The 23,663-nt window shown below is 42.8% G+C and overlaps 1 protein-coding gene across 1 annotated transcript in view; it reads right to left on the minus strand.

Moving 5' to 3' along the window:
• The window catches only part of AKAP11 (A-kinase anchoring protein 11), a 50,254-nt gene that overhangs the window by 9,325 nt on the left and 17,266 nt on the right, over nucleotides 1–23,663 (minus strand). The window contains 9 exon segments of the mRNA XM_021065623.1: nucleotides 2,656–2,702; nucleotides 3,511–3,594; nucleotides 6,678–6,833; nucleotides 8,210–10,925; nucleotides 10,928–12,706; nucleotides 13,550–13,814; nucleotides 15,387–15,521; nucleotides 17,544–17,591; nucleotides 20,917–21,033. Coding sequence (XP_020921282.1) covers nucleotides 2,656–2,702; nucleotides 3,511–3,594; nucleotides 6,678–6,833; nucleotides 8,210–10,925; nucleotides 10,928–12,706; nucleotides 13,550–13,814; nucleotides 15,387–15,521; nucleotides 17,544–17,591; nucleotides 20,917–21,033 — 5,347 coding nt within the window.

Genomic DNA, 23,663 nt, shown 5'->3' on the forward strand with positions numbered 1-23,663 from the left:
GCTCGGATCCCACACTGCCGTGGCTGTGCTGTAGGCCAGCGGCTACAGCTCTCATTCGACCCCTAGCCTGGGAACCTCTATATGCCACAGGTGTGGCCCTAAAAAGACAAAAAGACAAAAACAAACAAAAAAATTGGATCTGGTACATGATGGTACCAGACGTGGTCTCTGGGCATTCTGTAATCCTGCAGAGGTCATGGGATTGAAAGCTTCTCTCTACCAAGTGGGTTCCTGGTTGCCTGGCCCAAGAGTGACCTCTTTCTTTAGAGAGGTTACTCAAAACTAGTGAACAGAGAAGGAACTGACATCCTACAGCTACAAAAAAATACCCAAAAAAATGAAGTTGGCTGCCTTAGGAGTTCCATAATATTGAATTTTTCATAAATCCACACCAATCTCCTAGATTACCAATTTCTAATTTAACGAATTTGAAAGTCAGTTATAATTTTCTATATGAGGGATGACCATCGTCTCAAAGCTGAGTCATGATGTATCTACATAAAATTAACCTCCCAGTTACATCTACTTACCAAAATTAAAAAAAAAAAAATGCTGAACAGCCTGGCTCGTGCCAAAAGTAAAATTTTTTAATGAATTTTATTTTTATTATTAACTTGTATTTTCTTTTCTTGCAAATCATTCCTCAGACAAGTTAGGTAGGTAATAACTAGGTTTCTGCAAAAAAAATAACCACCACATGTATTTATACTGTGTCTACAGCCTTTGGGACAGCTGTGCTCACAGGTAACACTCAGGAAAAAGTACGCACCTCTTCTATACAAAGTCAAAACTTTTTCAATCAACAAAAAAAAGCAAATATTACCTAGCCTATTCATAACTCTAAAAACACTGCCCTACTCCTATTTCATATTATCTGATGTGAAAAAAAAAAAAAAAAAAACTTAATTCTAGAAGCCCTATTGTATGAAGAATGGCTACTCAGCAGAGGCATTGGAACTGATAAAAAAGGAATAATAAAAATAATAATCTTAGGTCTGAGCATTTTGGTTCAAAAATTGGTTCATGACATCCCTGAACAAACAAATAAAAAATATAACTGGTGATAAAACTGACTGGAGCTCAGGTGTCATTAAGTACATTTTAAGAAATTTGTTGTAGCAATTTTCTCAGTTTGCCTCTTCTTTTTTTTTTTTTTTTAACGGCTGAACCTGCAGCATACGGAGTTTCCTAGGCGAGGGGTCAAATCAGAGCTACAGCTGCCAGCCTACACTACAGGTATAGCAACCCCAGATCCAAGCCAAGTCTTCGACCTACACCACAGCTCACAGCAATGCCTGATCCTTTAACACACTGTGCAAGGGCAGGGATGGAACCCACGTGCTCATGGATACTAGCAGGGTTCTTAACCCACTGAGCCACAAAAGGAACTCCTCAGTTTGCTATTTCTAAAGAGATGATTCAAAAAAACAAAAACAAAAACCGAAAAAACTGGTTCAGAGTTCTTGCTGTGCTGCCATGGGATCAGTGGCATCTTAGGAGCACTGGGACACAGGTTTGATCCCTGACCCGGCACAGTGGATTAAGGATCCAGCATTGCCGAAGCTGCGGCTTAGGTCTCGTCTGTGGCTCAGATATGATCCCTGGCCCAGGAATTCCATATGCCATGGGGCAGCTAAAAAAAAAAAAAAAACAAAAAACAAAAAACCGCTAGTTCAAAAACAAATGTCTGAAGCAATACAAATGTTCTTATGTGCTATTGTATAGAAGACATTATTGGTATTTTCAGAATTAAGGAAAAATAAAATTTTTGCAAAAAATTCAATAACGATCCAAATACAATGAAAAAACATGAAAAGTTTCTCAGATTTGATCAAGATATTCTAATATATCTGAACTAAGAACACAAATCACAGCCCAGAACTCTGTGACCAAAGGTATCTAGCACTTAGATATTTGGAACTCTGTTCATTCAAGAAAGAAATGATTATTTTCTTCAAAAATGTGTGTGTGTTAAGACTGAAACTGAGGGAAGGAAGAAGTGATTTTAAGATTAACATCAGGGGAGTTCCTGTTGTGGTGCAGCAGAAACAAATCCGACTAGTATCTGCGAGGATGCAGGTCTGATTCCTGGCCTCGATGAGTCGGTTAAGGATCCTGCGTTGCCATGGCTGTGGTGTAGGTCAGCAGCTGCAGTCCGATTCAGCCCCCAGCCTGGGCACTTCCATATACCATGGGTGCGGCCCTAAAAACAAAAAACAAAAAACAAATTAACATCAAAAACAAACTCTAGTAATTACTGGCTTGGAAGGAAAAAAAAAACAAAAAACAAACCGACATACAACAATTAAAATACATTTTATCTTGTAAGTAAGAATTTTATATTTTGAAAAAGATAATTATACAGAACATCATAAATTTCTCTCTCAAATAACTGAATAATTCTTTTAAAGTAGTTCGTCTTTAAACTGATGAGTAACTCATTAGCTTGGCAATCAAATAATGCAAACTGGTCAATCAAGGATCGGACCGGATGGATCAGTCCAAGAATACCCTGACGTGAAATGTCAAAATCCTGATTTGTAATAACCTGGCACCTACCTGATGAAAATGCACAGATATAAACATTAAAGACTCTTCTAAAAGAACCTTATTACAAATACATTCAAACGTTTGGCAGAACAAACTGTCAGTTACCTTCTGCATCATCGTCACGCTCTTCATCTTTATCATCTGGCCCATCACTTTTCAAACGAAGAGCAGACGTGGGTTTTTTTTTTTGTTTTTTTTGTTTTAAAAAAAAAAAAAAAGCATTAATAAGTAACGGCATTGAAACCAATTCTTAAAATGTGGGAAAGAATGAATGTTACAACATGATATGTGACATTTTAAAAGGGCAGAAATGACGATTAAAAAAGGAGGCTTTGCTTCTCACACCATTTCATGTTAAAATCTCAATGACAAATGATGCTTAAAGGTAAGTTATCAATAACCGAGAAGTTCTACCTGATTGTGTTATGTATAGAGAGCACAAAGTTAATTATAAAATAAAATTGAATTTTAAATAATTTGAAGCCGAAATATTCTAATTTTGTAGCATTTGAATATCACAAAATGCCATGAATAATTATTTATTAATGCTTCTGCTAATGCGATTTAGATACATTTTTAACATAGCAAAAACACATTTTTCCTATACCTTTCTTATAAATGAAATCAAACTGTAGACAAAAACCAAAACCAAACCCAAACAACAGAAATCCTGTAGGAAGCAAGCTCTTTTTAATGAAACAGTAATTGGTAGAATGAAAAACAGCAAGCAGTGCAACACATGCATAAAAATGATATATTTTGTGATTAGATGTCAGTCATATCTTAGCATAGTTGAATTTTTTCATTAGATGTAAATTTGTCAAGCAGAATCATGTCAAATACAGGAGGCAAGCAGGTTGGATACATATTGGCACTGTCACCCACATTCTTTTAAGAACATGACGTCATGCATTAGTGGTGAAAGATTCGTCAGTGTTTAGGTTTCTGGACTGGACCAACCTGTCTGATGTTGGAAAGGATAAACTGTCCTCATACAAATCTCCTTCTAAACCAAGACTGCTCCAGCTACTGCTGTTACCATTACTGCCAGAGGAAGAAGAGAACAGAGCTGAACTAGAAAGCGAATGCTGAAGACGCCCCTGGTTTTCCTTGGAACAGTGTCCGGCGGGGGGGTAACTGCGGAGGTTCTGAGCCCCAGTGGGTGAAGCGTCTGCAGAGCCGCGGAGAGCGCATCGCCGCTACTGAACACGAGGCCTGACGGCTTCGGAGCTGTGGGCGTTTCCTGACTGGTCCTCAATAGTTTATGAAAAGTATTCCCAATTTCTATTTCTTTTACAGATAAGACAATGGAGTGACTTTCAGGACAGCAAATGAACCCATAGGGAAGAAGTCTGGCATTGAAATTCAATGTCTGTGGCAAAGCTTAGGTTGTGATGGGTAAAAAGCCAACTCCCTTCGGCTTGGAGAAAGTTTAAAAACAAAAAACCACAGGAGAACATTCTCCCGGGTCTTGAGATGTTCCAAAGAGCAGTGGGCCAGGGCTGGGGTGGAGGATGGGGAAAGGCATGGGATGGCAGCCACCAAGACTACAGTCCCAAATGGACCTGTTCTAACCAATGGGAGGAGAGATGTCTTCTGATGTTAAAAATACTCTTATGATGTCAGTTACCTTCATATCATACATTAAGTAGAATTCCGTAGGTGACAAATAATATACATTTTCTTCAGAATTCTGAATGACCAAGGTCTAACCAAGCGTTACACTTGTCCAATCAGCCAGTCACTAAGGCCACACAGATACCCTCGTACTCTACCTACTCCAAAGACATAATAAGCAACTAAGTTCTCCAAGTGCGGCAAAGCAATACAAAACAAAAAGCAACGGTGTTCAGAAACACAACTAAGTGCAGCTTTTCAGGTTAAAATCTAAACATGCAATTTTTAAAAATTCTAATCATTAAAATAATTAGTAAGCACATTAGTTTTCAGTGATAAGCAGCTGTATGTCCCCATATTAGACTAGACAATTAAAAATTAGTATTTATACAAAGCGAAATCTGGGTTCTAAAAAGTGAATTAACATAATACAATCATCTGTTGTGCATCAGGAAATACTGACAAGGTTATCAAAAAAGGGGATGATTATTTAAAGGTTCTAAATAGTTCCTGGACCCCAGGAACCCTAGCACTATCAAACTGTCACAATCCACAATGCATTAGTGAATAAATGTTAAAACTGATCAGTCTTTTCAACATTAAGTTCAAACAAATATAGCTCTATCATCAAACCATTACACCAACCAGAGTTTTGCCCATGTAGTCTATTGCCAGACAAACCAAAAATGAGAATATATGGAAATACCGAATGGACAGACAGCTGTGAGCCAAAGAGCAAGAGAAAATTAATCATCTTAAACACTATATTTACTTCTATTAATACAATGATTATCTAAGCAAAGAAAAAAATTACAAAATTACAAAAATTACAAAATATCGGAGTGTTTGCCTCACTGCTAAAGTAATGCTCGAGAGGAAGGACCAAGGACAGACCCTGGCAGGTGCCTCCCTCTTTTCTTCAAGTCAGTTAACATTCCATACCAAGCCGTCCAACGGGCTACAGTCCTCGTAATGCCACTAGCCTCGAACCCTAGTCTTCCTGCTTTTACCCCAGAATTCCGTAAGCATCAACCCTCAGGGAAATTCTAGAAGCCTGTTTCTCAGAGATGAATGAGAGAAGGATTTTGAGGGTGACTATTTCAACGTTATGGGAGGGGCCAAATGATGATCTGTGAAATAACACCCACTTCCTGCTCCCAGTTTTAAAGCCTGCCTTTTCTGGATTTAGAGTCTGTAAGATATTGGTGGTGTGTGTCACATTTTAAGAAACTATGACAAAGCAGTTAATACCTAACTGGTAAATCCAACGTCAAAACAAAATACGCTGAGATGATGTGTTCCAACAGCTGAAAGGCCATCTCCTTTCCTCAAGCTTTCTCACCCCCTCTTCCAAGAGTCCTCCGACCTCCCCCTCCTGGTAAGTCAATTCCAAGGGCTCTGCTCTACGGAAGCCTCACAGGGTCCTCTCCACATGGGTCCTAACCGGAAAGAGGCAGGCTGAGAAGCTCTTCCTCTCCCTAGGCTCAGTACTTGAGCCTAGGCTCAGTACTTACAGGCAGTACTTGTCATTTTCAATTATCAGGTAATGTGGATAAAGAGTTTGGGGCATTTTGTGGGTTGGTCAGGAAGGCCTTTACAGAGTTAAGAATGTAAGAGACGACTGTATCGTAATTACTAAGATATTCCAAAACGGTTTTTAGGAACAAAGTTCGCTAAGAAAATGATAGATGAAGTGCCTTCGGCTGTACAAAGCCCTGTTTTTGTAATGAGCTGAGGTATGTGCAGTCATTCAGGTATACACGCTCAGGTTACATTGTTTCCTGAATGGACAAGTAAGGAATCCTTCCCCAAAAGGATACCACTTTAGGGAGTTCCCATTGTGGCTCAGCGGAAGCGAATGTGACTCGCATCCATGAGGACGCAGGCTCGATCCCTGGCCTCACTCAGTGGGTTAAGGATCCGGCGTTGCCATGAGCTGTGGTGTAGGTCAAAGACCCGGCTCGGATCTGTGTGGCTGTGGCATAGGCCAGGGGCTACAGCTCCAATTCGACCCCTAGCCTGGGAACCTCCATATGAGGCAGGTGCAGCCCTAAAAAGACAAAAAAAAAAAAAACAAAAAACAAAAAACGAATACTACTTTAACTGATACCAAGAAAATTACAGGCCCATTTCGATGCCTCTTATAGATAACTGTCTTCTTCCTATCCTTTAAAGAAAAAAAAATGTACCCTCTTTAAAGTGAGCAGGAAAATTTTTTCCTCAAACATTTGTGAGATGTTCAGGTAAAGCTTAAAAGGTATAAAATCAACTGTATGAAATACTTTTCAAACCAACTCTTGGCACATTCATAGGAAATGAGCCCGGCTAATTATCAGATTTAATAAATGTCAGGACCGTTAGAAATACGGTGTGAAAAAAAAAACACGCTTTGAAAATAATAATAGGTTTTCAAATTCAGCATTTTAAAATCAAACTCCAATGTAAATGTACAGCTCACTTCTGAAGTGTGAGTACCTAAACCATGCAATTACACACAAAATCGCACTTACCTTTCACTTAGATGATGGAAACTGCTGCTTTCATCCTGGTGTTCATCCTCAAAACTTAAATTGGACCAGCTTCCCGTGCTGTCATCACCAATACTGAGGTTCATCTGCTGGCTACCAAAAGACTCCGCTGATTGCAAGTCTTCTATTTCTTTTGGACTAAAAAAGAAAAGAAAAGAAGGAAAAAATAAGCATCAGATTCTGAATGAAAAGACTATGCATTTGATGATAAAGATGACGAAAACAAGAAATGGTGTTCAGAGTTAGACTAGTGGTCCGTCTAACCCTTTGTGTCTGCCGATAAAGAGACTGTGCAGGAGGGCATATTCGTTTCAAAGTTCACTGAGTACGTAACCAGTTAACATCCCTAATTTACCTTGCTCATCGAGGATCCATCTCGAGTGCATCATTTTTATCTGAATTCTCTTAAGCAGTTCATATTTTCAACTGGCATCGCTGTGAAGGACAAGCGCCTAAGTCTGCCATTGGCTTTATAAGGGAGTATTTTTGCTTGCACCAAAAACTACCCCTTTTTTGACTTTCAGAACAACAGCAACAACGAAAACAGCTCAAGGAATTCTAGTACTGTAAGTCAAGCTTATAATCAAAAGGGCCAGATCTCTTCAAGATTTGGAGCTGGGGTCACAACCCTTCTCGTTTTTTTCTCAATGAAAAGACATTTCTATTTTCATTCTCATCTTCACAAGAAATGCCATTCACCGTTCAGTTCTTGCATTTGCCCCTTCGACAGTTTATCCCTGACCGATAGCTTAAGGTGAGAGAGAGGCAGTGCTTGTCATGGCTTTGACAAGAGCTGCTGAAAAATCCAGGGGTGTCATGTGGCTCCATGAAATTCCACCTCAACCTGAGGAATTTTCTTTCACTTGCTGAGAGACTAACAAAAATACTCCTACAAATTAATAGTGCGAGCTGGTCCTGGTTTTCCCCAGGGAGAAAGAAGGTAACGAAGGTGTTAGAGAATCACCGGGCAAACCTAAGACATGGTTACTGCAGAGCAGAACACTGCAGGACTATCGGAAAGAACTGTCCCCTTAGATGGTGGCGTGTCAAGAGGAGTGGTGCCAGGTGAAAGCTTTTGGAGAACTTTGGCTTTCTCCACAGCAGCGTGGTAAAATGATGCTCTTTGTAAGAAATCTCACCTTGGTGAAAAGAAATAAAACCCTAATCCCAGAGCAGTGTATTAACATGGTGATAACTCGATATGTGCCGTATACTATTCTTGGACTCCCCTTCACCCACATTAGTTCACAGCTTCGTGAACTGTGATGATCCACTCTCGCTTCCAGCTCAGGAAAGGGTTCACACCATCCTTGCTCAAAGGGCTGCTGTGGGATAAGGAGACGATGTCTATGAGAGGAACGGGTAGGACATAAGCCCATACGCCAACAGAACAGGGAACGGTTTTTGTCAATTTAGGAGGAAAAAAATAGTCTCTTTCGAACAGGACCTAAGGCACAAACGATCAAGTGAACTTGTCCCTTTGTCCTGAGACCCTAAGGGAGCGGGACACGTACCTGCTCACGGCATGTCCAGCACTGACCATGGCAGATGCCATGATCTCCGTGGTGAGGCTTTCGGCAAAGCTGACGCCATCCTGTCCGATGCCACTATCCGCCACCAGGCTGGTACCTCTCAGCTCTCTCTCGGCCTTTTCAATGGCTTCGGCGACTATCTTCTCGGCGAGCACGGTCTTCTTGTCAAGGGCCACGTGAATTTGAGGGACATCGAGATGAAAAACTCTCGACTTCTCATAGAGGCTGCTCAATTTTGAATCAGAAACTGCTTTACCACCAGCACGGGAAGGCTGTCTGGGAAAAGGCGGCGATGAACTCCCAGGGCAGTCATGGAGCTCTGTGTGGTCACAGTATCTGCAAGTCTGACCTCCCAGAGGGGACAGTTTTTCTGCGTGAGTGATCCGATCGGCCGCTTTCGGGGCCTCGGGTGCGTGCAAGACCGCAGACCCTAAACTCAGCTTGAGCGTGTCACCCACCACCTTCTGAGCATACTGCTCCACAGCGCGGGCGCCGTTCTCGCCAGGACCCCACCCGCGCACGCCGCCGGGGCTGCGGGAGGCTCCAGGATGCTGCGGGGAAGGCTGAAGAGACTGAGAAAATTCTGGCCGGACCCGAGACTCGGGATCTTTGTCACAGCCGTGCTTTTCATAAAGGCAAGAATCTGTAAGGGATTTCGGCAAGCCCGCGGGAGACGCCGTCAGCTCTTGGTGAACATCTCTTGCTATGCGGTGCGCCAGAGAGGCTGAGAAACTATACAGCTCTGAGCCCTCGTTCCTGCACGTGTCCCGTGTCCAGTCGCGAGGTTGGTTTGTGCAAAGGGAACCGCCCCGTCTTTGTCTTTGCTGATCTACCTCCTGCTGGTGTTCTCTGCTTAAGAACAGGAACAGGTCATCGTTGGGGGGCACTGGCGAGCTTGGCACGGGCAATGTTTTGGAGCGGCCCTTCGCCTGGGCTGTCTTAGCTGCTGCGTGTAAGCCTGACTTAATGGACCGATAAGCCAGTCGATTGGCATACTGGTCCATGATTAACTCACCGTTACCACCTTCCTGCTTTAGTATTTGGATAATGTGCCCTGCGTACTCATCTGTCACACTTTCGCAGCTGGGATACTTGGAGGTCAGACCGGACAGACGAGAACTTGGTGGCACGGAGAGAATAAATGCATCTCCTTCTCCCAGGTGAGCCTCGACATCCAGCTTCTCGTCTGATCTATAATCTTGGTCACCATCAACACAACAACAACTGTTCCGCTTTGGCCTGAAAAGCGCACAGCGTCTCCCTCTGGCTATTTTCCCAGCTTCTGTGATGACTTCTGCGGCCATGTCACCTGCAAAATTGCATAATGTTTGTAAGTTTTCATCGGAGCCATTGAGAACAGTAGGCGATACGCTTCTTGGACTGTGCACCTTTACCCAAGGGCTTTGACCGCTGGGCTCTTGAATGACTTTACTATCCAAGTGGGAAGCTGCCATTTCCGTTGCAAGAGAAAGGATGTGTGTGGCTAACGCGTCTGCGAACTGAACTTTCTTCCCCGAGGGCTCTGGCTTCACGTCCACTTCGGGCTGGTCCTCACCTTCGCTACTTTCAACTTCCTCCGAGAGAGAGCGCATGAGTTTCAACATGAACTCTTCCTTTTCTATGGTATTTTGTTCGCTTTCCGACAGACTGCCCACTGACGCGTTGTGAGGCGTGGAAGGAGGTGTGGCGGGTGCAAACTCTTTGGCTAATTCCCCCTTGAGCTTTTTGGTTAACTTCTTGATATCCCACTCCGAAGCGGCCTGGGACGGCACGAGAGGGGTGGATGGAGGAGTATCGGGTATCACATTTCCGTCTCTGCTTTTCCGTTTCTCTTCCGCGTGCAAACCGTCTGCGCACGTGAGCACCGTGGAGGAGAAAGCATGTGCCTGGGGAAAGGGGGTCTCCTGCCCCAAAGACAAGGGCTCAAGGGCTGCATTATTCAAATCAGGCTTTCTCATGGCTTTGTCCTTAGCCGTCTCCTTCAAATCAGGTTTCTGACCGGCCCCAGTTGGACAAGGTGGCGGTGACGCTAAAGAAAATCCTGGAGCCACTGATCCTTCACATTCCAGACGACGATCCTTTCCTGCTGCAAGTGAGGCGTGAGTGACACGATCTTCAGCTGCGAGAAATCGGGGGATCCTTTCCAAGGTCAACGGTGACTCTTTTCCAGGAACAGGCAAGGCTTCCCTGCGGAGTGCATGTTGATCGACCTGCGGGATCACTGGTTTGCCTCTGTCTATGGAATGTTTAATAATAGATTTAGATAACTGATCAGCCAACACGTCCTCGCCGCTGGCTTCGCTCGGCGGCGGAGTCGCTTGATCGCAGTGGAGAGGGGTTTTTCCCTGTGCTGTTTTCGTTACACAATCTGGATGTGCCTCCACAGTTTTTGTAACTTGGAAAGACGTCATTGATTCGAAAGTTTCATTTACTATCGTCTGGACCATCGCGGCAGAAAAGGTGCCAATCGCCACGGGCTCACTTGTTACTTTTGAAGAGCTTTTCGTTTCAGTATCATCCTTAGTTGGTTTAACAGCAGTCTGGTTGCCTGGACTGTGTTCTGAAGGCAAACAAATATTTCTGAGACAAGCTACCTCCTCTTTGTTTTTTGCGGCCACGCCTGCTTGGGGAGAACCACCACTCAAGTTACTCACATCAGATGATGGGGGAGACTTTGCCTGATGCCCCTGAGATGAACACGATAGGGGAGAAGGGCACTTCCCGCCAAGGGCACGGGTATAGAAGTAACGATCCCAGAGGTACAAAACAAGGCCTGCTGCACCGTGTATTCCTTTTTAGATTCTGCCACTGGTTTTGTCACCGCGGCTGTGGGACTGCTCAGAGCAGGGCAAAGTGTGGAAGCCTGCGTCGGCGGCGTGATGTTTTCTGCGCTCACGTGCGTGATGTTATCTGTAGAAACGCTGACGGCTGCCTTGGGTGTGAAGGTCACGTCGACTTGAGACAGCTCGATGAATGCTTCCTGTATTACAGATTCAGACAGATCTCTTGCATAGGACGTCACTACTTTGTCTTCATAGTCAAACGACCAGCCCTGTGGAGATGCAGGTGTTGGAGGATATGAAAACTGACACACCTCCATGATGCCCTCGAAAACCAGCTCTTCGGTAAGATCTGCGGCAAACCGGGCGACGGTGTTTGTAAAGATCTGCTTCTTCACGTACTGTAAGTCTTTGAAGGCATTTGAGAAAGCTTCGCTCACCAGAAAATGCGCCAGACCGCTAATGGCACGTTCTTTCAGCGAGAACGCACGCTGCCTTCTCAGTTCATTAAATGCCATCTGAAAAACGGATGATGTCAATCTGAGGGCTAACTGGCACAAGGCATTGGTACATGAAGAGACGCCTTTCTGCAAGTCTTTAAAGGCACTGCCCAGACTCTTCTCCACAAGATCTGCTGCAAATTTCTGAATGCTGTCCTTGATCACTGAGGATTTATTTTTAGATTTATCTTTTTGGTCAAGGCTTCCACGCCTAAGAGCTACAGTTTTATTTTCTCCCTTTTTAAAACTATTCATGTTTGAGGTTGCATGAGGGTGCTGACCCTGAAGAACGGAGCCCAGTACTTCACAGGAAAGGCTAGTCGCGTAATCTTCATAGGTGTAATAAACAGAATCGTGATTTTCATGAGTCCTATCTCCACCCATATCTGTTTGGCAAAAACATTCAGCAGGCGTACAGCCTCCGAGAGGACTGAAGGCAGAGGAGCGAATGGGGCTGAACAAGCCACTGTCCTCCCCGGAAGCCCTCACTGGGCGGGGAGAGTCTGGAGCTTCACGCAGGTTACTGTAAGGGGATTCTGGTTTACGAGGAGTTGGTTTCCTAACATTAGCTGGCAGAGCCGGACGATCAAACTTGAATTTTTGAGGATTCATTGTAGTGGTTACGGAGCACAGTTTTTCGTGTTTGTGCCCTTTCTTCTGCAGTGGCTTCCCGGAGGCAGGATCTTTGAGAGATGGACACGCAGACTCTAAAGTTTGCTCTAGTTCATCGAACTGATCAAAACTATCAAAAAATTCACTTACTTCTGAGTCTGAATCCTCAATATCATCTTTCATCACAGGAATTTTCGGTAACTCGAGTTTTGCTTTTAAACTTTTTTGATATCCCTCTTCATCCAAGAAAATAACCGGACTTGGACTCGAGCTCTCTGACTCAGACGAGTAGGTGGGAGAAGAAGGGAACAAGGTTTTCTGTGCGTCACTGCCTTTATCTGTCGCAGCAGATGACCTGTAGAAGCTCCTTTGGACCCAAGGCTCAGAAATTGATGTCGTGACTGAAGTTTTCACAGAAGGCAGTTCTTTATGCCCCAGAATATTTGCGAAAGAACTAGGCGGTTTAGCCAATGATTTCTGCCGCCCGGAGCCAACCAGAACTCTGAAATCACGGGTTTCTAAATGGTGACCAGAAGTCGTCTGAGAAGCAGCATCACAATGGCTCCTTAGTGCAGTAATGTTTCTTCCTACAGAAAAAGAATTAAGTGATGAAAGTATTCTTGAACAGAATTTTTTAATTACTTAAATCAATGGGAATAAATAAACTTGACACATGAAATACTTCTTGGTACCATAAGCATCTTCTTGTTTTAACAGATTCACCCCAAGTTGCACGTAAAAGCGAGTACAGGAGTTCCCATCGTGGTGCAGCGGAAATGAACCTGACTAGCATCCATGAGGACACAGGTTCAACCCCTAGCCTCACTCAGAGGGTTAAGGATCCGGCACTGCCGGGAGCTGGGGTATTGGTCACAGATGTGGCTTGGACCTGGCGTGGCCCTGGTGTAGGCCAGCGGCTACAGCTCCAATTTGACCCCTAGCCTGGGAACCTCCATATGCCACGGGTGCGGCCCTAAAAAGACCTCCCCCCCGCCCCCCAAAAAAGCAAATACACCTTTCACTACGCTATTTTCATTTTACCCCACATCCGGGAATCTGGTGTATGGAACACTTAGCATGCTGTCGCATGTGTTGAAAACACTAATTTTTAGGTGACTCTGCCAGCTAACTCTTCTCTAATTTGAACTCAGGCCATGTTCCAAACGCTTAGGGTCATGAGGGAAACAGTGCTTCAACAGCACTACCTAAATAAGAAGAGAAAGAGCAAAGCTAAAACCAGGTAACAATGACCTTCAAAATCACAAGAAAATTAATTCCTCCAACAGAAAAAAAGGGAGGGGGTTTAAATGCTTCGACTTGATCAAATTTCCAAAAGAAATTTCACCCCAACATGTCTGCCTTAAAACTTTTCAAACTCAACTTTAAACCTTAATCCTCTATTTCCGGAAGAAGTCTAGTAAAGGACAAACCATCATGATATGGCTGGGAGGTCTCTTCCTCCTCTAAGTGCTCAAAAGCAGTGACAAAGTCGTCTTCGATGGAAGACACCGACTGGTTAGTATCGTCATCATCTTCATTAGCGGCCTCCAGTTGGCGCTTCTGATGCAAATAGGTGTCCAGGGTGTATCTTATACCCGTAGCATATTTACTTAGGAGACTAAAGATGAAGTCGATTCTGAGTCTTGGTAAGGTAGGTGACACTCTCATGACACAAAGCATTCCAGAATGATGACTCTTGGGAAAGATAAAAGTCATTTTAATTTCAAAAGTATATATAAAAACACGACCTGGGAGTGAGGCCTAGAAATAACACAATCTCAGAAAGAAAAGAAAGAAAAAAAAAGCAGCACATGCATCATGAAAGGCTCCCTGATTTGGTAATGCTGAATTCTTTTCTTCATTCTGGCTCCACAACACTTCTCTTACTTTCCACTCTCTTTTTCTCCCCATCTTTCTCTTACTCAGATTTTCAAAGTCTTCCTATTCTCTCCCCTTAAATGTTACAGAAGTTACTATCCATTCTTTTGGCAATTATGTTTTCCTGGATTACTGTACAACCAGTACAATAATAAATTTCTTATTTAATCATGCACCAGGTTCACCAACTACACTGTGCACTGCCTCAGGGCAGGAACCAGGTCCCTGTCTTTCTGTATTCCATTGCAGCACGACACCACATCCTCTCTTAGCATAAAGGAACTGTCCGCTCCCTTTACCTAAATTCCCCTAGTGTTTCAATGTATAATAATGTTTATAGCTTTGATTAAAAGTAAAAGTCAGATTTTGCCCACACATACAATTTTTTAAAAAGCAAATATTGGCAAATGACCTAGTCAAAAAACTAGAAATTAGATAAAATAGCGAATTACCTCTTGTATCCTAGCAAATAAAGTAAATTAAATGAAGACAATTCAGGAAATGAAGAGAGCAGTTCTACTTTTACTTGTAAACCTCATAATGAACACAATAGTCTTTTATATTTGAAGGAACAAGTAATCCAAATTTTAAAACTACTAATTCAATATTTAGAAGGAAAAACACGCAAAGCATTTTTCTTTGATGTATTACTGACAATTCTTAGTAAAGAACTAAAATGTTCAATGTTGTAAAACTGATAATGTCTGAAATGGTGACATTTTCATTTATAAATAAAGAACACATCCTCAGATATCTATTTTACATGGAATTTTTTTTAACCACAAGATGAGTTAAAGTATGTTCTCTAAAATATACGGCACAATAATTACATAAATTTAGAATTGGCCATAAAAGGGAAAATTTCCTATGACTTATACACAGGTACAAGTTCAAGAAATCCAGAAATAATGAATCTTTAGGAAAAAAAATGTACTTGCATACCATTTATGGAGCTTCACACATAGAAAATCTAATTTACAGCTATGACCAAAATTATTTTATCCTTCAGTGATTTCAAAGCTCATGAGTTAGATGTCGTATGAACCATACTTCCTTGTGATAGCATCCTAGCATTTAAAAGTGTAACACTCTCAGAGTTCCCGTCATGGCTCAGCGGTTAGTGAACCTGACTAGCATCCATGAGGTTTCGGGTTCAATCCGTGGCCTCACTCAGTGCGTTAAGGATCTGGCATTGCCGTGACTGTGGTGTAGGCCGGCAGCTACAGCTCCAATTTGACCCCTAGCCTGGGAACATCCATATGCTACAGGGATGGCCCTAAAAAAAAGACAAAAGACCAAAAAATAATAATAATAATGTTTAACACTGTCAATCAAGCGTCACTGTAAACTTTGCCAAAAAGCTCATTAGAAATGATACATAAAAGTTACCTGATTTAGAGGGCCACTGTTTATATCTGATGATTTATTTATATCCTTCATACAAATCATTTCATTTTCATTTAGACTGCAGAAGTGCAATGAATTCAGAAGATCTGGAAGTTCCAAAGAAACTGCAGCCAAATCCTAATTTAAAGCAATGACACAGTAAATAACACTGCAGCATACCGCTTTTGTTCAAGTTCCTATAATGTGGCCCTATTAAAAAAAACATCATAAGGTCTACTAGTTAATGAATTTTCCAGTTCATAATAGTTAACATACATGGTTTATTAGCCACAATCAATTTTTTAAAAACTCAGAAATAAAATGTGCCAAAGTATTACTTCAATGGCTATTTCTATAGCTTTTAAACACAAAGATACCAAGCTGTAACAAAATTTTACACGGCACCTCACACAACCATGACCATTAGGCATCTAACAGTTTTTAGCTGCAAACGTCACCCTGCAGTCCCCAAGTTGAACCACCAAACTTTTCATATAGGATTCCTACCTACAGAATACACTTTTGGGGATCCTAAGTTACATATTTGTAGAATCCAAGTCTATTTGTCTGTCTGTCTTCTCTAAGGTGTTATATTAGACTCTAGGGAAAATTTTATGAAGATGTAAAGGAAAAGAAAACGCCTTTGTTTTTTCTTCTCATTCGCCTTTTTTATGCAACCATGTGGCCCAGTTTAAGAATTATCAACAGCTCTGACCCTTCATTGAGTACTTTTCTTTATCAACATGGTTTTCTCAGTACTGCTTAAATAGGAAGTAGAGTATGAGCTGGAAGACTCAGCATACTTCTCTTTTCAGCCTTACAGTCTCAGGCCCGTATTTTCTCTTGTGCCTTCTGTCTAAACCATTTCCTTCAGGCAAGGGCAGAGTTTTCCTTCACCCCCACCCAATGGGCACGATTTGTAACGAAGTGATCAGTGGTGCTTTTGCTGCTAGGAGACACTTGACTGCCACGAGAGGAAACAAGGCAATCACACATTTTCAGCAGCAGCACCAGGTGAAAAAAGAGTACGCCTCCCACATCTACCCGAGTGTCAACTCCTCTTCACATAGTTGTGCAGCTTTTCCTTTGCTGATTCTAATCTCAACTGTCAGTTATAAATATAATAAATAACCTGCCTCAAGCAAAAAGGCTAAAATTTTTTGCACTGGTTCATTGGGACATGTTACAAATATTATCTTTTAAGTTTAACTCTGTCTCAACTGAAAACACAAATAAGACTGTTGAAGACATTATTAAAATCATTCAGGAGTTCCCGTCGTGGCGCAGTGGTTAACGAATCCGACAAGGAACCATGAGGTTGCGGTTCGGTCCCTGGCCTTGCTCAGTGGGTTAACGATCCAGCGTTGCCCTGAGCTGTGGTGTAGGTTGCAGACGCGGCTCGGATCCCGCATTGCTGTGGCTCTGGCGTAGGCCGGTGGCTACAGCTCCAATTCGACCCCTAGCCTGGGAACCTCCATATGCCGAGGGAGCGGCCCAAGAAACAGCAACAACAACAACAACAACAACAAAAGACAAAAAGACAAAAAAAAAAAAAAAAAAATCATTCAAATAATAAGACACGTCTTCCATTCTACGGTCTGCAATCTTCTCAGATAAATGACTTCACGTGGTCTCCTAACCTAACCCTGCTTTCATAACAAGGATACTCAGTGAAAATACTGACAGTGAAAATGTCCAAGGCACACTCAAAAGCTGAGCTCAGGTGTCATCTTTCAGCTCTAAATAGAAATGGTAACTGGGAGTTCCCGTCGTGGCGCAGTGGTTAACGAATCCGACTAGGAACCATGAGGTTGCGGGTTCGGTCCCTGCCCTTGCTCAGTGGGTTAACGATCCGGCGTTGCTGTGAGCTGGGGTGTAGGTTGCAGACGAGGCTCGGATCCCGCGTTGCTGTGGCTGTGGTGTAGGCTGGTGGCTACAGCTCCGATTGGACCCCTAGCCTGGGAACCTCCATATGCCGCGGGTGCGGCCCAAGAAATAGCAACAACAACAACAAACAACAAACGACAAAAGACAAAAAAAAAAAAAAGAAAAGAAATGGTAACTGAAGAGTGGAATGTCAATTTGGGGCTAATTCGGCAAATTTTCCAGGCTCCCAAATAATCTCTCATAGGCCTTTCCAGTTCGATCAATGGACCATACCTGGATGTGAGCAGCATCTGTTTCTTCATTAAAACCTAGAAATGTGACCTGAATAAAAAAGGGACAAAGCTCCATTAGCGTTAAGTCCTGTCTCATTTAGACTGTTGACAGAGCAGAGAAACAGACAGAAAGCACATGAAGCGCTAAAATGCGGACGGCCGTGGACAGGATGATCCCTTTTTTCAAAGAGGATCACAGAGGGTTTTCCCCAAAGATCTGGCTCCGTAATCAGTTTCCTGCACGCCCGCCACAGCCCCTTCAGTAGCACCGTCCATCAATTCCAGTCCCCGAACGAACCTCACAGACACCCCCTTCCCGCCACTTCTCACCGGCACAACCTCGATCCTCTCTCCCACCTGCCCCCGGGGCTTATCCTGTCACCTCCCTGCCAAAAGCTTTTCCATGCAAAGTCCTAGTGGAAGCCCCGAGACTCTGGCTTGGCTGGTATCTTCGACTTTCCCCGGCTTCCATTCATTTACATGGGCCCCTTCTCTGGGTCAGAGCACTGCCCTGTCAACCTGGATCTCTAGACCCTGGATGTCTGCGGGCCTCGCTCCTCTTCCTCCAGGTTCCAACCTAAGCGCCGCCTCCGCAGACAGGCTTTCCCTGGGCACCTACAAGGCTACCTCCTGATTGACTCTCTGCGATAGTGTCATTTACTTCCTTCAGCGCCTTTACATAGAGATTTCCCTGCAGAAGTTTATATAAATTAAATTTCTAAAGAAAATCTAATGGCCCGAAGCAATGTCCATTATTAAGTAAAAAGGATAAGTTACAGAAAAATGACATAGAGTGGAAAACAGTACTGGGAGACAATATACCACGTTATAAGCAGTGATTAACTCTCCCTGGCACAATTATAAGTGGTCGTGTTTTTCTCTACTTTTGTTTCCCCTGTAGTTTTTTCTTCTCTAATTCACAGGATTAAGGACAGTCATTTTCTTTTTTAGGCCTACAATATTTCTTCTTTTTCGATATGGAATACATATAGCTTTATAACCTGAAAAAAGTATTGTTTTAAAAAGTTATATCCCCTTTATGTCGCTGGCATCATAAGAAGAAATCTTGTTGGAGTTCCTGTCGTGGCGCAGTGGTTAACGAATCCGACTGGGAACCATGAGGTTTCGGGTTCGATCCCTGGCCTCACTCAGTGGGTTAAGGATCCAGCGTTGCCGTGAGCTGTGGTGTAGGTTGCAGACGCGGCTCGGATCCTGCATGGCTGTGGCTCTGGCGTAGGCTGGTGGCTACAGCTCCGATTCGACCCCTAGCCTGGGAACCTCCATATGCCAAGGGAGCGGCCCTAGAAAAGGCAAAAAGACAAAAAAAAAAAAAAAAAAACAGGAAAGAAATCTTGTCCACTTGAAGACAGCCTAGTAAACTGTCTACTAAGCAAGTACTGTGACGAAAAACATGAAATACTTCAATAGTACCAACATGGATAATCAACTCTCAAGAATTAAAGGAAAAACAGCTTAGTCAAAATATAAAGAACATTCAAAATATGTTGGATCTCTTTCTGAGGATTCAAAAGCAAGTCAGAATCTTAGATTACTCCAGAATTTTTATTCTCAGTAATTATGGCCACTCCTTCACAGAAATGTTACTTAATGTCCCGGTGACCAGGTAGGTTATTAACCTGTGGGAGGAGTTAATAACTTCGGGCACCACAACCTTCTCCCCCACAGGTGTGAGGGTTAATCAGATAATGTGGAGGAAACTGCCTGGCACATCATAGGCACTCAATAGCAAAGAGCTAAAAAAGCAAAAAGCAAAAAAACAAAGAGACACTCAAATGACGAATTCCCTTCCTTTCTTCAAAAAGAGGTATATAAATCCTAAAGTGAGACAGAAATTCCTTCTATTCTTTCAAGTTTCCTTTTACTGAACACAAAGAGGAAATAAGCTGGCATGGGGTTTTGAAGGGGTCAGGAATTTTTTTATTTCCCATTGATCAAGGAATGTGGGCTTGGAGAGGCCCTGCGTGAGCAGCTGGAACACTGTTGGAGGGCAGAGGACACAGACTTGTCAGGCTTGGCAACAGCTGAGATTAGGAGTGGCTTGGCTTTACTAAAATAAAGTAAAAACGGATAACAAAGAGAAGAACAGCCAAGAGCCACAGCAGGGAGCTGCCCCAAAAGAGGGGCTCAGGTCAAGGTCATGACAGGCCTCAAAGGGGACCTCCCCACCCTATGGATCTACTTAAACATAGTTTCTCAAGGTCATGAAAGGAAAGTCATTCCTAAAAACAATAATCAAAGGGGTTTTTTTAGTTAGATCTTTGATTTCAAAAGAAATTTTTTTTTAATCAACGTACTTATCAATTTTGAGCTTCAATGACCCAAAACCAAAAAAATCTGGTAACATAAATGAATTGCTGGACCATGGTTATATTGTAAGAAGAAATTTTACTCCTTTTCATAGCGATCAATTCAAACAAAGACTGGAAATACTGAAGCAGCAGAGAAACAGGTGAGCAAACCTTATCCCTACGTGATAAATATCTTAATCTTAAAATAAATGCATGACTACTTTTTCATGTTGAATCAAAGCACTGAATTTAACTAAGAAAACAATAACTGGGAGTTCCACCGTGGCACAGAGGAAACAAATCCGACTAGTAACCACAAGGTTGCAGGTTCAATCCCTGGCCTTGCTCAGTATAGGTCGCAGATGCAGCTCAGATCTAATATTGCTGTGGCTGTAGTTCCAATTCGACCCCTCGCCTGGGAACCTCCCCATGCTGGGGGTGTGGCCCTAAAAAAAAAAAAAAAAGAAAACAATAACCCCCAAAATGAATATAAGAAATAAGTATATATTTTGTTTCAGAGTAGAAAATTCTAGTGTGAGAGTCCCAATTACTAAACACGGACGTCACCTAATACAGTGTGGCATGTCTGATGGGGGGTCAGTGACATCTGTGCACTCAACTGTTCGTTATACACTAAAATGATTATGTTAGGAGGTTTTAAAACTGGTACTTCTCTGGAGTTCCCATCGTGACACAGTGGAAACGAATCCAACTAGGAACCATGAGGTTGTGGGTTTGATCCCTGGCCTTGCTCAGTGGGTTAAGGATCCGGTATTGCCATGAGCTGTGGTGTAGGTCACAGACTCGGCTCAGATCCCATGTTGCTGTGGCTGTGGTGTAGGCAGGCAGCTGCAGCTACAGTTGGACCCCTAGCTTGGGAACCTCCCTATGCCGCAGGTACGGCCCCAGAAAGCAAAAAAATAAACAATAAATAATAAACAATAAAATAAAACTCGTACTTCTCACACGTGTGTTAATATGCAAAGATCTTAGGTGGTGCCACAAAGATGCATGAAAATACACTGTGCTGTATCAGAAAAGGGTACAGAAAGGAAAATGTCAAACCTCAGTCAAACCGGCATGTTCATCCTGCTTTAAACAGTCCTCTGCTGATACGCTGCATAGTTCCTTCTCGCTCTGCAATAAAGACTTTACAGACTGGAACACATCTTCACTGAAGCTCTGAAAATACAAGATATTCTTAATTTATTTAATTCTAAGACAAGGTAAAAGATCCTGGAGACGGGTTAGATGGAGTGTCACTAACTCTGCCATGAATGTTCACTGGACACCTTTCGATATAACAGAACTCACTTCAGCTGAGAGGAACTAAGAAAGGGGGAAAGGAGACATACACATGCTCAAAATGCAGACCACAGCCCAGGCATCCAACCCACTGGAAGACTCGGAGGCCCTCAGCCAGGTCCTCTTACTCTCACCCGGCACTAAAGCCTAACAGATGGCGTTATCTCATTTCCAAGTCACTGGCAAAACAGAAGCAACAATTTATATAAGTGGGGTAGCCGACAGCTACAGCTCCAACTGGACCCCTAGCCTGGGAACCTCATATGCCACAGGTGCGGCCCTTTAAAAAGACCAGAAAAAAAAAAAAAAAAGTCCATACTCCCCAATGTTTCCCTGTAGAAATCCTACTCATGCCAAGACCTGTGATTTTCCCCGCCCTTAGTCATAACAAATCTCTCCCAAAGTTCCTACTGTATTGTTCGCACATTAAGATCATTTAATTGATATTACAATTATCATAATTACTGTTTTCATATATTCGTCATTGCTAACCATTAAACCAAATTACTAAGGTCAAAGACAGTCTCTTAGGAGTTCCGCTGTGGCTCCAAGGAAACAATCTGACTAGTATCCATGAGGATGCAGGTTCAATCTCTGGCCTCACTCAGTGGGTTAAGGATCCAGCATTACCATGAGCTGTGGTGTAGGTCGCAGATGCAGCTCAGATCCCATGTTGCTGTGGCTGTGGTGTAGGCCGGCAGCTACAGCTCTGATTCGACCCCTAGTCTGGGAACTTCCATATGTCATAGGTACAGCCATAAAACAAAAGACAAAAAGACAAAAAAAAAAAAAAAAAGGTTGTCTTTTATTCAATTAATTTCCTCAAATTTCAGTACCTTACATGTAATATGTACACTTATGTATAATGTTTGCTAATCTTAATATATTAAAAATTAGTGGAAACCTTCAGTCTAAGAGAGGCACATAATGAAAATGTAATGTTACATTTGAACATTCAACATGAACTCAAGCTTCTTTACATGTATGAATTACATTTTTCCATTGATAGATCCTAGAAGCAATAATCCCTGGTAGCAATGAACATACCCAGCACCCAGATTCTGGTTTCTAAATTCCATTCACCAATTAAGAGAACTAGAACTCCTTGAGAGAATGGCTGATTCCAGCTCTGAGGCAGAAAAGTATGAAGTGCAGCTACAACATCTTACTGTGACAGAATGCAAGGAAGTGCCCAGAAACTGAGTTTTTCAAAAGAACACAAGCCAACCTGAAGGCATGCTCACTGGCCACATTTGGGATAATCTCGGCATCAAAAGAATAAAAATGGTAATGGAGTATAACAACCGAATTTAAAAAAAAAAAAAAAACTCCAACTCTGTCAAAAGAGACAGATAAGGAGTTCCTGCTGTGGTGCAGTGGGTTAAGAATCCAACTGTAGTGGCTCAGGTCTCTGTGGAGGCACAGGTCGGATCCGAGCCCACACCATGAGTTAAAGGATCCAGCATTGCTGCAGCTGTGGTGTAGGTTGCAGCTGCAGCCCGGATGCAGTCTCTGGCCTGAGAACCTGCATTTGCCATGGGTGCAGCCAAAAAATTGAAAAATTTAAAAAAGAGAGAGAGAGACAGACGAAAGGGTAGAAGCTGGAGAAGAGCGCTCCTTTACATTAGAATGCTGGCTAGCAAATACGGGCAGAATGACAAAATTAAAAAATTCCATTTGTAACTCCCAATGTAATTGCTGATGTAGGAAAAGATTATCAATGGATCATCATCCACTGGGTTAAATGCTACTGGGGAACAAGTCACGCTGTGGTGCAGCAGCATTCTACAGATAACTTAGTAACATGGTTAATTACAAAGGGACTATGTCTTTCTATTGGAGATATCCAGTGGGTACAACCTTAGCTGCCCGGTCAAGCCTGGCATTAACAATATGCACCTATGATGTGACAGAGGAGAAGGACCATGGCGTCACCCTGGAGGTGGTCCTTCTGAACCTAACCACAGGGAAAACAGAGGAACTCAAAATATGGGGCTATTCTATGAGATAACTGGTATAGATGCTTCCAAAGATCCGCCGTCACGAGAAAAGCATTTACATCAGTGAAATGGTCTAGACTGCGGGAGACCAAAGAGACACAACGCCCAAACACACACTGTCACCGTTGCTTGGATCCCAGATGAGAGACAGGGGAAGAGTAACAAGGATAGCTGGGACAATCGGAGAAACTGGGTCTGGACTGTACGTTAGACAGCGTTAGTGAACTAATGATCTTCTGAGGCCTGGAAATCACGCTGATGTTCGTGAGAGAAGCGTGATGTGACATTAAGAAGAGAAGTGAAATAACGTCTGTAGTCTCTGTCACTCGGTTTCAAAAGGGAAGTGTGTATGTACGCCCATACAATACATACAAGCGGGAGTTTGCAGGCTAAGACAGGAACATTGACTCAAAAAAGGACAAAAAATATGAAAGGAAAAAAGGTGAAACGTGAAATGGGACCATGAGCCATCAATATCAACTGTGACAGCAACAGGTACTGCTAGTA

This window comes from Sus scrofa, chromosome 11 (genome assembly GCF_000003025.6).
Source record: "Sus scrofa isolate TJ Tabasco breed Duroc chromosome 11, Sscrofa11.1, whole genome shotgun sequence".
Taxonomy (NCBI): domain Eukaryota; kingdom Metazoa; phylum Chordata; class Mammalia; order Artiodactyla; family Suidae; genus Sus; species Sus scrofa.